General features: G+C 41.5%; 1 protein-coding gene across 5 annotated transcripts in view; it reads left to right on the top strand.

Moving 5' to 3' along the window:
• Cdk15 (cyclin dependent kinase 15) overlaps positions 1-14,586 on the top strand; it is a 125,555-nt gene that overhangs the window by 57,223 nt on the left and 53,746 nt on the right. For all 5 annotated transcript variants that reach the window (XM_045148491.1, XM_045148488.1, XM_045148489.1 and 2 more), the window contains exon 9: positions 11,834-11,927. In XM_045148491.1, the coding sequence (XP_045004426.1) occupies positions 11,834-11,927 (94 nt within the window). The remainder of the gene's footprint in view (positions 1-11,833; positions 11,928-14,586) is intronic.

Below are 14,586 nucleotides of genomic sequence, written 5' to 3'. Positions count from 1 at the left end.
AAGAGGAGAGCCCTTCTCTGTAGTAGAATGTCAACTAACAAATGAAGAAGAAATTATACAGTCGGAAAATCACTATTTTACAACTAAAATAGTAGCAATTGGTTGAACAACAAGAATGATTGATTCCTGGGGCCTGGAAGATAGCTCAGCAGTTAAAGACACTTGCTTGCAAAGCCTGACAGCCCAGGTTCAGTTCCCAAGCCAGACATACAAAAGAAAATAAGTGGCACAAGTGTCTGGTGTTCATTGGTAGTGTCAGGAGGCCTTGACATGCACACACACACACGCGTGCATGCACCCCCCAATTTTGTTTTTAAAAGGGGGGAACACTTGCTAAGGTAAATAAGACATTTACATAGTCTCAAAGTACCTCTTCACAAATAACTTATTAATCACAAAGGAAAAATGTAACTTTGTAGTAGAGAAACTTGGAAGACAGCATCTTACAGTAGATTTAAAAGTAATATAACAGAGCTGGAGAGATAGATGGCTTAGCAGTTAAGGCACTTGCCTGCGAAGCCTAAGGACCCAGGATCTATTCCCCAGAACCCACGTAAGCCAGACACACATGGTGGTGCATGCATCTGGAGTTGATTTGCAGAGGCTAGAAGTTTTGGCATGGCCATTCTCTCTCTCATAAATAAATAATTTTTAAAAGTTTCAAGTTAATATCATGAATATGGCAGTTACATTCTGGTTGCTAGAATAGAACACAGGACCAGAAGAAGCTTATGGAAGATATAACAATCAATTTCTGTTGCCAACTCGATCAGATTAGGGATCAAGAAACAGACACAGTTCTTGGGTGGGTCTGTGCGGTTGTTTCCAGGAAGGGTTAGCCGAGGAGGGAGACACCCCTCCAGAGAGGGTGACCCTTCCGATGGTAGACTAAATGCAAAGATGGCCTGAGAGAACACAGCCCCATTTTTACCTGGCTGTCTTTCCTACTCACTGGTGGGCACTTTTTACCTGGCTGCCTTTGCTATTCACTCATACATGCATCTGCCCTGTTTTGGGTATCCTTGGTGGACATTTGAACTAAGTTACATCAGTGACCAATGTGGACTGAAGACCAGTGGCTCTCCAGGAATCCTCCAGGCCTCCGATGCCAGGTTAAGACTGCTGAGGTATCCGGCGACATGGACTGAGCAGCTACCAGGTCCCTTGGCTCTCAGGCCTACAGATAGCCATTATTGGGCTTGCCCAGCTCATATCCTGTAAACTAATCCAATAAATCCCCTTCATAATACATATTCATTCTGTTGGTTCTGTTCCTCTAGAGAACCCTGACTGATACAGAAAGAACAGGTTTACTTCAGCTTACAGTTTCGAAGGGATGCTTCTCCACGGTGGGGAAGGCATGGCATGAGCAGACAGCCAGGGCCTCACATCCTGTCAACTCAGTGGGGAGGAAATAGCAAGGGCGAGCTTACCAGCAATGGAAAGGGCTGGATTATTAAAAACCCAAGGCCACCCCCCAGTGACACACCTATGCGACAGGCTTTCTTTCTCAAAGACTCCGGCAGCTAGGTAGGAAGGATAAGGCTTAATCACAAACACACAAGGCTATGGGGAACATATTAGATTCAGTCTATCACAACGAATAATGTATTTACTGATACCATGTGCCTCCTAATATGTCGTACGTAAGATACTGTGGTAGTTTGAATGGATGTTTATTAAAGCTTCTTGGATTTCCAGCTGCCTGGCTGGAAGAGGTGCCACTGTGGGCAGGTAGGATAGCTTTACAGTGGTACTGGGGGCAGATCTGAAATTCCTGCCTAAGGTATATGGAGAGCATCCAGAGTCCTGTCTGGGTTCCCTGCTGTTGGCTGCCAGTGTTTGCTCTTGCTTTTGCTTGTGAGTTTTCTCTTTTTTGTCCTTATGGAACTTCCCCTGGATCTATAAGCTTCAAATAAATCCCATCCCTCCTATAAACTGCCCGCTTTGGAAATTCATCCCAGCAACATGAAACTGACTGTGACAGAAATTGGTTCCAGAAAGTGGGTTGTTACTGACGAATCTAAACATGTGAATTTTGGTCTTTTGTAACTTTTGTGTTGGATGAGTGGGCATGTACTTGGTCCTTGCATCTGAAGATGCCTTCCAGAGTGGTAAGCCAACTTTTATAGACTATTCTGGAGACAGTTTGAAAATGGTAATTGCAGATTGAATTATATTTGGAGGATTTGGTTATGAACTTTCAAAGGGGAAGGAGAGACTACAGAGAATGTTGTTGGAACTGGGTTACTGGCATAAGGGCTCGTTGTGTTTTGCTGCCCATGTCAGAGAATTTGATCAAGGTTAACTTTGTAATGGGGCGATGTTATTGGCTAAAGATATGAAAGTGAGAGATATAAGATTTTTTTTTTCATTTTTTATTTATTTATTTGAGAGTGACAGACAGAGAGAAAGACAGATAGAGGGAGAGAGAGAGAATGGGCGCGCCAGGGCTTCCAGCCTCTGCAAACGAACTCCAGACGCGTGCGCCCCCTTGTGCATCTGGCTAACGTGGGACCTGGGGAACTGAGCCTCGAACCAGGGTCCTTAGGCTTCACAGGCAAGCGCTTAACCGCTAAGCCATCTCTCCAGCCCCTCTTTATGGTCTTTTATGTATAGAATCATATCATCTGCAAATAATGATCATTTGATCTCTTCCTTTACAATTTCTATCCTTTATGCATGTGTCCCTTGCCTTATTGCTCTAGCTAAGACTTCCAGGACTATATTAAATAAAAGTGAGGACAGTAGACACCCTTGTCGTGTTCTTGATTTCAATAGAAAAGCTTCAAGTTTTTCCCCATCTGGTATTATGTTGGCTATAGGTTTGTCATAAATAGCTTTTATTATGTTGAGGTATGTTCTCTCTATCCCCAATTCTTTTAGGAGTTTTATCATGAAGGGATGTTGGATTTTGTCAAATGCCTTGTCTACATCTATTGAGATGATCATATGATTTTTGTCCTTCAGTTCATTTATGTGGTATATTACATTTATTGATTTGTATATATTGAACCTCTCAGCATCTTTGGGATAAAGCCTACTTGGTCAGGGTGAATGATCTTTTTGATACATTCTTGTATTCTGTTTGCCAATATTTTGTTGAGAATTTTTGCACCTGTATTCATGAGGGAGATTGGTCTGGAACTTCCTTTTTTACTCTGACTTTGTTTGCTTTGGGTATCAGGGAGATGCTGGCTTGATAGAAGGAGTTTGCTGGCATCACTTGCTTTTCCATTGTAAAAAAAGTTTAAGAAAAGTTTGAGAAGCATTGGTGTTAGTTCTTCTGTGAAGGTCTGGTAAAATTCACTTGTGAATCCATCAGTGTCTGGACTTTTTTTAGTTGGGAGATTTTTTTTAAAATAACTTTTTTGATCTCCGTGTTTTATATAGGTCTGTTCAAATGGTTTACCTCTTCTTGATTTAATTTTGGTAGGTCATGTAAATCAAGGAAATCGTCCATTTCTTTCAGATTTTCAAACAGTGGAGTATATGTCCTTAAAGTATGTCCTGATGTTTTTTAATTTCTCTGGTATCTGTTGTGATGGTACCTTTTTTTTTTTTTTTTTTTTTTTTTAGCTTTTCAAGGTAGGGTCTCATTCTAGCTCAGGCTGACCTGGAATTCACTACATAGTCCCAGGGTGGCCTCGAACCCAGGAGAATACTCCTACCTCTGCCTCCCAAGTGCTGGGATTAAAGGCATGCACCACCACGCCCTGCTTGTGATGGTGCTGTTTTTATCTCTAATTTTATTGATTTGTGTCTCTTCTCTCTTTTGGTCAGATTTGCTAAGGATTTATCAGTCTTGTTTATCTTTTCAACGAACCAACTCTTTGTTTCATTGATTGTATTGTTTTGTTTCTATTTCATTAATTTCTGTCCTTATCTTTATTATTTCTTCCCATCTACTCAGGTTTGGTTTGCCTTATTCTTCTCTTTCCAAGGCCTTAAGGGGAAGCACTAAGTTGTTTATTTGCAACCTTTCCAGTTTCTTAATATAGACACTTAAACTATAAATTTCCATTTTAGGACTGCCTTCATTGTGTCCCAGAGGTTTTGGTAAATTGTGTTCTCATTATCATTTGATTCTATGAAATTTTTGATTTCCTTCTTGATTTCCTCAGTGACCCATTCATCATTTAGTAGTGTACTATTTAATTTCCATGATTTTGGTGTATGCTCTATGGCTTTTTGGCTATTGATTTGTAGTTTAATCCCATTGTGATCAGATAAAATGTAAGGAATTATTTCAGTTTTCCTATACTGTTAAGATTTGCTTTGTGTCCTAATATATGGTCTATTTTAGAGAATGTTCCATGTACTGCTGAAAAAAATGTATATTCTTCTGTATTTGAATTGAATGTTCTGTCACTATCTGTTAGGTCCAATTTGTTCTGCGATGTCATTTAATTTAGATGCTTTTCTATTTATATTGTACCTGGATAGCATGTCAATTGATGAGAATAGGGTGTTGGAGTTACCCGCTACAATTGTGTTTGGTGTTATATGTGACCTTAAGTCTAGTACTGTTTGATGAAATTGGGAGCCCCCATGTTAGGTGCATATATGTTTAGAATTAGAATGTCCTCCTGTTGGATTGTTCCTTTAGTCAATATAAAGTGACCTCCTTTATCTTTCCTAACTAATGTTGCTTCTTACAATTTCTGTATAAGTTTAAAATTATTTCAAAGCTGCTATATAGCTTAGTGATAGAGCCCTTGCCTAGCATGCGTGAGGCTCCATGTTAGATTCGCAACCCTGGAGAAACTTGAGCTGTACAGAGTGGCTCACGCCTATAATCCCAGGCCTTGGGAGGCTGAGGTAGGTGGATCACCATGAGTTCAAGGCTAGCTTGGTCTGCGTAAGTGAATTCAAGACAGCCAGAGTGTGACCCCCATCTCAAAAACAAGACAAGTGTTTGAAAAATGACTTGCTTTACTTTGAAGCGGTTTTTATTAAATAAGTTCAAATAAATTAAAAATCGTTATCCTTTTGTGTGTACTTTGGAGCTGTTCCCTTCTTCTGAGACCAAACTTTGAGAACTTTTCTTAATGTAGTCCTGCCCCCCACCCCCACCCCTCAACCCCGAGGATAAACTCCATTTGTTGAAAAGCGCCTCTTCTGGGAATACAATCCTTGATTGACAGTTTCTTTCTCTCATAGTTTGAAGATACTTTTCCTGCTTTGTCTTCCGTTGCTGCTGTTGAATAATTTGCTTTAAGCTTCATAGCCTTTTTTTCTAGCATAGTTTTTTTCTGCATGTTTCTAGGGATTTTTAAATTTTTTTTTAATTTCTATTTTGAGAGAGAGAGAACGAGGCAGAGAGACAAGGAGAGAGAGAATGGGCACGTCAAGACCTTCAGCCTGCTGCAAACAAACTCCAGTCACATGGACCCCCTTGTGCTCATGTGCGACATGGCATGCTCGTGTCACTGAGTCTGGCTATGTGGGACCTGGAGATTGGAACATGAGTTCTTAGGCTTTGCAGGCAAGCACCTTAAGTGCTAAACTATCTCTCCAGGCCAGTATTTTTATTTATTTATTTATTTGCAAGGAGCAAGAAAGAGAGGGAGAGAGAGAATGGGCACACCAGGGCCTCTTCCACTGCAAACAAAGTCCAGATGCATGTGCCACAATGCATCTGGCTGCACATGAGTACTGGGGAATCGAACCTGGGCACTTAGGTAAGCTCCTTAACCTCTGGGCTCTCTCTCCAGCCCCTCTCATTCTTTTCAAAAATTTTATTTATTTGTGTGTACATGCACATGTGCACTCACAAGCACACCATGGCCTCTTGAGCTTTACATGGGTGGCTGGGGAATTGAACAGGCTTTGCAAGCAAGTACCTTTGATCACTGAGCTATCTCCCCAGCCCCTCCATATCTCTTATGCCCTCCTTTATGTTTTCTGTCTCCTGGACATTCTGTGTTGCATTCTGGATACTTTCTTCAACTCCTCTTCAGTGCTTTGTCTCTCTTAATCTGTGTAACTCCGACCTTTTCTACTGAATATTCAAAATATGCACGTTTTTCCGCTGACAAATGCTTTGTGAATTTAACTTTCATGAATAATGATGACACTTGTAAGATAAAAATTAAACTCTGGCTGGAGAGATGGATTAGTAGCTAAAGTGCTTGCTTGCAAAGCCTAAAGACCCAGGTTCAATTTCCCAGTACCCATGTAAGCAAGATGCACAAGGTCGTGCATACATCTGGAGCTCATTGTCAATGGCTAGAGGCCATTCTCTCTCTATCTGCCTCTTTCTCTGTCTCAAATGAATTAGTCAATTAATTAAACTATAAGTTAAAATTATAGCCATTATTTTACTCATTACACTATTATTGTCTTCCTAGTAAAACTAAAAAATAATGTAATGCCAGGCATAGTGGTACTCTCAGGAGGCAGAGGTAGGAGGATCGCCATGAGTTCAAGTCTTGTCTGGGTTAGAGTGAGTTCCAGGTCAGCCTGGGCTAGAGTGAGACCTTGCTTCAAAAAACCAGAAAAGAAAAAAAAAGTAATGAGAACTTCAGCAATAGTTTGTTTTTATTCCCTTTCCCGGTAATTGCTGGAAACTTAGGTAGGCTTTCACACTGATATCCCTCTCCTTCTTGCTTTTTTCTTTTTTCTTTTTTCAGAGTGACAAGAGAGGGAATAAATGGAAAGGAAGAAAAGTGTGTGTGTGTGGGGGAAATACCATTCTGCTATGCTATGCAAACCTATAGCATCCAAACAGAATGCCTTTGTAGGAGTTAGACAACAGAAATGGGCATTAGTAATATTAGGGCCTGTGTCTTAAAGGAAGCCATTAGAGTATATAGTGCAAGAGACTGTCCCTGACAGAGGCCTGCAGAGTATCGGAGCTGAAGAGCAGGGGCCTGGGGGATCATGGCCCAGGTAGAAGTAAGACAGGTTAGGTCTTCTTAGGGCTGACAACTAGCCATCTCTCCCAGCTTCCTTCTCCTCTCTCTCTCTCTCTCTCTCTCTCTCTCTCTCTCTCTCTCTAACAGAGACCTGAGAAGAGTCCAGTAGAGATTTTAGTGAGAAAAAAAATTAATGTTGTAGGATCATTACTCTGTAGATGGTGCACAGTACACAATTTAGTACGTGTAGCCATCTTCGAGTGTATTAGTGGCATTCAACACGTTCACACTGTGGTGTGATCATCACTATTCTCCATCCCAAAATCTTTTCATCATCCCAAGTCAAAATTCAACAGTGAATTCCTGTTGCTTTCTAGCTCTCTGAATTTGGCTGGTGGAGGGATCTTGTGTAAATGGAATCACACTAGTCCTTCCAGGTCTGGCTTTTTAAATTTCACCTAGTATCATGCGTTCAAGGCTCATCGCAGACTAGTTCGCTGCTATATTTTGAAACACAAGGTCCTCTCTTCAGTTCTGACCTCAGGCAGCTGCTGGTTTCAGGACTGCAGGCAGTGATCCCTGCCCTAGCGCTCAGACTTCTTGCTGCAAATTTTTAAATAGAAAACGGGGCCCAGGGAAAGCAGACAGGAATGTTGTGTTACCACCATATAGTATGTCACTCTGAATTTAATTCAATGGCAAGAAAGAAAAGACGGATTCATTTCTTCCAGCAGTGTTTTTCTAATGCTCCTTGCACCTTTGAAAAGCTCGAAACTCTTGAGATGGTTTCCCCCTAGGGATTGCCGAAGGAATTTGAGGAATCTCTTTCTCTGTCTGGAAGAATTTGTGCATGCTTAGAATAGAGAAAAAGTTAGGAAGATAGCCATAAATTGCAGAAAATATTTAAGCTGTTTCCTCTAACCCGATTGAAAACCATATTTGGAGCATTAAAAGGGCACCTCCCAATTCTGTCTTCTAGAAGGCTACACTGTTTTAAGCTACCTGGCCTTTGTTCCCCGAACCCCCCCCCCAACTAGGGAAGCTCCCCTTTTGAGTACATACCACATCCCAGAATCCACCAGAAACCCAGAGACATGGAAGGTGAGAAGAAACACAAGAAGGGAGATTTGAAACAAAACAGAAAAATAAAAGGAAATAGGAGGTGGTTCCCAATCTAGAGTTGAGTGTTTAGAATTCTTAGAATGTTTGCTAAGGGCTAGTCTGGGGTGAGCAAATTACATGATATATCTACCAGTCTTAAATTCTTGAACTTAAGCAAATAAAAACTAAAACAGTTCTCCAAAGCAAACTAAATAACAGAAAGATGAATTATGCTGCTTTTCTAAAGATTATTTTTTAAACCTAGAAAACACTTTTCATCTTTAAAAAATACTCAGACTTGGACTGGAGAAATGGCTTATTGGTTAAGGCGCTTGCCTGCAAAGCCTAACAACCAGGGTTTAATTCCCCAGTACCTATGTAAAACCAGATGCATGAAGTAATGCATGCATCTGGGGTTCATTTTCAGTGGCAAGAGGTCCTGGCTCACCCATTCTCATTCTCTCTTTCTCTCTGCTGCAAATAAATAAATAAAAATATTTTTGGAAAAGCAAAGTAGGGCTGGAGAAATGGCTTAGCGGTTAAGGCACTTGCTGTGAAGCCAGAGGACCCAGGTTCAGTTCCCCAGTATCCATGTCAGCCAGATGTACAAGGGGACACGTGAGTCTGGAGTTCGTTTGCAGTGGCTAGAGGCCCTGGTGTGCCCATTCTCCCTCTGTCTCTCTTCTTTCTACCCCTCTCTCTCTTTGCTTGCAAATAAATAAAATAAAATAATTTTTAAAGTAAATTGAACAGTGTGTGTCTATAGTCAATGGACCAAGTAAAATATCATATGTTAATAAAACACATAAATAAAATTAAAGACCATATTCTAAATAAACTTGATAATAAAATATGTAACAGTATGATCATTCATTATAAAATGTTTCCCTTGAAGTTCCTTCTTTATTATGCCACACAAGAATGACATAATTAAGGGAATTCTCAAAATGATGAACATGGTGAAACAGGTTTGAAGAGAAATAAAAATTGAGAGATATTGGACTATCAGGATAATCTCTATAGTCAGACACCTAAAGTATTTGTAATACACGAATGACTTGCAAAAACAAAAATGTACATGCATTATTTAAAAAAAATCTAAGCCCTTTCTGTCCCTCAAGAATAACCCTCCAGTTTGACCATGTAGGAAAGAAAATATACATATTTCACCCTAGTTAACGTACTATGAAGATGCACATTTTCTGTGACATCGGAGTGCATTTACAATCAACAGCATCTTACAATAGAGGCAGCAAGCGGGCTGGAGTTGAGACTGGCTACAATGGCATCAGGATGAGACATCAAAGGAGCCAGCATCAGAACGGAACTGCGGAATAGGTGTCAGGGACTCTGCAAACAAAAGGCTGCTTTTTTTTTTTTTTTTTTTGTAACCTCTAGGAACAAATGGTTGTGGAGAAGGAATGAGTCAGACATGGTTAGCAACCTTCTTCAAGCTGGAGCCAAATGCACACGAACGGTACAATTGCAAAGGCCCTTTAGAAGCCTAGCACCGTGACTGTCATTCTCTCATGACTTCTTTTAAGAAATACTGTGTCGTCAGCCTCTTACTGTGAGGGTGACCCAACAGGGAGAACGCATGGAACAGTCTGGATCCGAGGTTGAATGTGGCCAGTTTGTTGGAATGCCTAACCACTTTCACTTAATGTTCCATGGGTTTTGTTTTTTTTTTTTTGCATGTACAGCTATAATATATGAGAAAATAATGTAATTAAATTTATAAAACCCTTTCTGCAAGGATAAAAGTAACATTCTGGCCACATCATAATATCACTTTCAAGGTGAGTGTGTGTGCACGCCTGCATGCGCGTGTAGGTGTGGACATGCACATGTGTGGGTATAAGGGTTCCAGTATTTTTTGTTTTTAAAAAATATTTTACTTTTATTTATTTATTTGGAAGAGAGAGAAAGAAAGAGGCAGATAGAGAGAGAATGGGCACGCCTGGGCCTCCAGCCACTGCAAACGAACTCCAAATGCATGTGCCACCTTGTGCATCTGGCCTATGTGGGTACTGGGGAATTGAACCTGGGTCCTTAGGCTTCACAGGCACGCCCTTAAACCACTAAGCCATCTCTCCAGCCTCTTTTTGTGTTTTTGACACAAGTTCTCACTACAGGCCCAAGGCTAGACTCAAACTCTAAATATTCCTGCTTCAGCCTCCCAGATGCTAGGATTACAGGTGTGTACTTTCATACTCATATGGTATGGAAGTTATGATATTTTTAATTTGTTTCCATTTTTTAAAATTTTTATTTATTTAAGAGAGAAGCACAAAAAGAGAGAGTGAATGAGAGAGAAAGAGAATAAAATAGGCATGCTTGGGTGCCCAACCACTGCAAACGAACTCCACACGTATGTGCCACCTTGGGCATCAGGTTTATGTGGGTCCTGGGGAATCGAATCACTAAGCCATCTGTTGCAGTCCAGTTCGCATTGCTGGTAGAAATCACCCAACCAAGAGCAGCTTCTGGGAAAAAGAGATTTATTTTGGCTTACAGGCTCAAGGGGAAGCTCCACGATGGCAGGGGAAAACGATGGCATGAGCAGAGGGTGGACATCACCCCCTGGCCAACATAAGGTGGGACACAGCAACAGGAGGGTGTGCCAAACACTGGCATGGGGAAACTGGCTTTAATACCCATAAGCCAGCCCCCAACAATACGCTTCCTCCAGGAGGCATTAATTCCCAAATCTCCATCAGCTGGGAACCTAGCATTCAGAACACCTAAGTTTATGGGGGACACCTGAACCAAACCACCACACCATCTCCCCATTAATTGACACAATAATTGCACATACTTATGAAATAACTTGCATATTGTTTTCTTTGCTTTTTTTTTTTTTTGGTTCTCTAGCTCAGGTTGACCTGTACTTCACCATGTAGTCTCAGGGTGGCCTCGAACTCATGGTGATCCTCCTACCTCTGCCTCCCAAGAGCTGGGATTAAAGGCGTGCGCCACCACGCCCGGCTTCCGATTGTTTTCCTAACGGCACAGCAATAATGACACTTCTTCCACTGAAAGCTTCTTAGATCTAATGAAAGGTGGTATGTATGTACCATGGAGAGTCAATCCATTTCCTATATCTCACAAAATGGAGCACTAGTAAACTCCAGTGACTTGAAATGTTTGGTAACTGGTGTGCTCCTAACTGCTGCAGGCTTTGCTCCACTTTAGCAGGAAGCTATAGGCTGTTCTTAGATTTGTTTGTTTGTTTTGTGAAACACATGGTCATGTGTACATGCATGACTGCGTGCCTGTGTGTTGAGTGGTGTGTGATGGGACGTGACCTGTGGGGTAAATGTCCTGTTTGATTTGGGAACTTTGTTTTCTTTTTTTTTGTTTTTCAATATAGGGCCTCACTTTAGCCAAGGCTGAGCTGGAACTCACTATATAGTTCCAGGCTGGTCTTGACTTCACAGTGATCCTCTGACCTCTGTTTCCTGACTGCTGGGATTAAAGGCGTGCCCCACATGTCTTGATATGAAAACTTTTTGAGCCCAAGACACTTTAAAAAAGATTATTTATTTATTTGGTTATTTGTTGGAGGGCATGCCAGGACTTCTTGTCACTGCAATGAACACCACATGCTTGCGTCACTTTTGCTTCCAGCTTACATAGTACCTGGGGAGTTGAACCCAGGCTGACAGCTTTGCAAGCAAACATCTTTAACCACTGAGGCATGTCCCCAACCCCAAGCTCAAGACTTTTTAATAGCATGTGGCCCCTATTGGACAGTGCCCAAAATATTTCTCAGAAGGAGACATTGTAGTAGTTTAGTTTTTTTGTTTGTTTGTTTGTTTGTTTTTTGTAAATGGCTCCTTTGAAAATAAATGTCTTGCTTCCTTTCCTAGGGGTGCAGGCTGCATCTTTATTGAAATGCTCCAGGGCCAGCCTTTGTTTCCTGGGGTCTCCAGCATCCTTGAACAGCTGGAGAAGATCTGGGAGGTAAGACCAAAATCCCTTGTAGGGATGAAGAAAGACCTGCATTCCAAACTTTAAACCAATATTGCCTTGGAGGTGAATGAAGCAATCAATCCATCCACTCAAGATACTGAGCTGAATATTAGAGAGGGTAGAAACAGTGGCCCCCATGCTGTTGGCATAAGGCCCTTAGGAATGAGTGGTTAGGAAACCCTGCTGTCCCATAGCAGCCCATCGAACCCCTTCACCAAAGACATTTGGGTCTCTTCCTTCTCATTATTATTAGTATTAGTAGTAGTATTAGTAGTAGTAGTAGTAGTAGTAGTATTACTATCATTTCTATTTCCTGTGGCATTTTCTGCCAGTAGTGAAGGAACCCCAACGTGGGGACCCCACGCTCTGCCCAGACATGGCGACACCCCAAATCACTCACAAGAAGTGGTCTTGATGCAAACTGCAAGAGGATTTTATTCCAAGCGCGCTGGGGGCCACAGTCGTACACCACGCAGGGGTAGAGGACTGCAGAGCCCCGAATGCAGGAATGGGACAGTTTTTATAGGGTTTCTAACAAAGCCTGTGCATTAGACCAATCATTTTTTTAACATCAGGAGCCCGTGGGGTGCGAGCCAGTCAGTTTGTGCCACTCCATAGTTTCTAAGCCAATTAGTTTAATTTGTTCAAGCCCCTCGTGGACCAACCAGTCTCCTATGACCTTGGTGGTCAACATTTGCGCAGGTCCTTGGGTGGGGGTAGCAGAGTGTGGTATCAGTCTCCTATGACCTTGGTGGTCTGAGGCAGGCTGCTATGGCTTATGGTGCGGGCTACTAAGGCTTACGGTGTGGGCTATTAAGGCTTATGGTGCAGGCTATTTACAGAAACCAAATAAGTGGTTCACTTTATTACTCATTTCCCATCCTTGAGGGCTATCTCATGCCCTTTTTACCTAGTTTTATATTAGGAGCTGGCTCTGATATAATGAGAAGAGGGATTCTTTACTTGCTTCCAACAGAGAGTAAAGCCTGGAGTTTGAGGTATGCAGGGGCCTGCTTAAGCGCCCTTTGGAACGTGATAGTATTTCTGGGCTTCTGAATTCTTGGGCCTTTCAGTAGTACTTAGGCAATATCCCTGTACTGCCATCATTTCCCAACTCTAATACTACCATATATTTGACCTGGGATCTTTGTCAATTAAACATAAGACACCAAATTTTCATAGGATCCTGATGCAGCAGAGATGTTCCAGTCACGGTGGGTACAGAATTCATTCATCACATGGCCTTTTTACCTAAGGTGCCGAGGGACCTTTGTGTGGGGGAGGTGCCATTCTCCCTTATCATTTCTCTCTGTTTCATCTATACCAGGATGTGCTTTGGTTTTTATTTCCCTTATATTCAGTAATATAGTCACACTACAGTCATCTGGATATTTCCAATTCTGGGTGATTTTTCTTGTTTTAATAAAATACCTGAGACCCAGAAGCTCCTAAGAGCTCATCACTGAAGTAGTCTTAAAACACCCTCCCTACTCCCCCATGGCTCAAGGAATTTTGTGGAAAGTGGAGGTAAAAGACTGTAAGAGCCACGGGTTGGGTTGTCACGCCCAGAGGCATTGTCTGTTCTCAATAACTGCCTTCTGCTCCCACAATGCATAACCCACAACCCCGCAGAGAATACCAGCAACCCCACTGAGGAGGGTCCCCAGCGGAATGAGGTCCTAGAGGAGGGACGGGATGGTCCCAACACATGATGCATCCATAGTATATCCATAATAAAAAAAAAAATCCAGAAGTGGTAAGGTTGTAAGACTTTTAAATAAAATTTATCTAAAATTACAAAAAAAAATTATCTGTAACATAGCATTTGCCAGATTGGTACCCAGTTATAGGTAGATGTGATAAATAAGGTCTGGTGCTCTTTTGCCCAGCAGATTGACTACGTAACCATGAGACTCCGTAAATTTCAAAAAAAAAAAAAAAAGTATTTTTAATATTTTTAAAAATATTTTATTTATTTAGTTGCAAGCAGAGAGAGAGAGAGAGAGAGGGAGAGAGAAGAGAGACAGACTGAGAGAGAATGGGCACATCAGGGCTTCCAGCCACCTCAAACACACTCCAGATACATGTGCCACTTTGAACATCTGGCTTTACGTGGGCACTGGTGAATTGAACTTGGGTCGTTAGGCTCTGCAGACAAGTGCCTTCACTGCTGAGCCATCTCTTCAGCCCTTGAATATTTTGCTCACAAAGAAATGACAACTATTTGAAGAGACAGATATACTTACTCTAATCTTAACTTTACATAATGCATGCATGTATTAAGACATCATATGGTGTCCAATAAACAGTCATACTTTTATAGGGCAATTCAAATAAAATAAGGTGGAAATTTTTGCCATTTTAACCATTCTTTTTTAAGAATATATGAGAGATGGGGAGAGAGAAAGAGGCAGGTAGACAGAATGGGCATACCAGGGCCTTCAGCCACTTCAAACAAACTCCAGACACATGTGCAACCTTGTGCATCTGGTCCTGGGGAAATAGATCCTGGGTCCTTTGACTTCACAGGCAAATGCCTTAACTGTTAAGCCATCCCTCCAGCCCCATTCTTTTCTTCTCTTTTTAAATGTGGAACATTAGTATGTCAACATATTGCAGATAGACTTTATTCTGATTGGGTTATCCTCTT

Source organism: Jaculus jaculus, chromosome 4 (genome assembly GCF_020740685.1).
Source record: "Jaculus jaculus isolate mJacJac1 chromosome 4, mJacJac1.mat.Y.cur, whole genome shotgun sequence".
Taxonomy (NCBI): domain Eukaryota; kingdom Metazoa; phylum Chordata; class Mammalia; order Rodentia; family Dipodidae; genus Jaculus; species Jaculus jaculus.
This window is presented reverse-complemented; position numbering and strand designations above follow the sequence as displayed.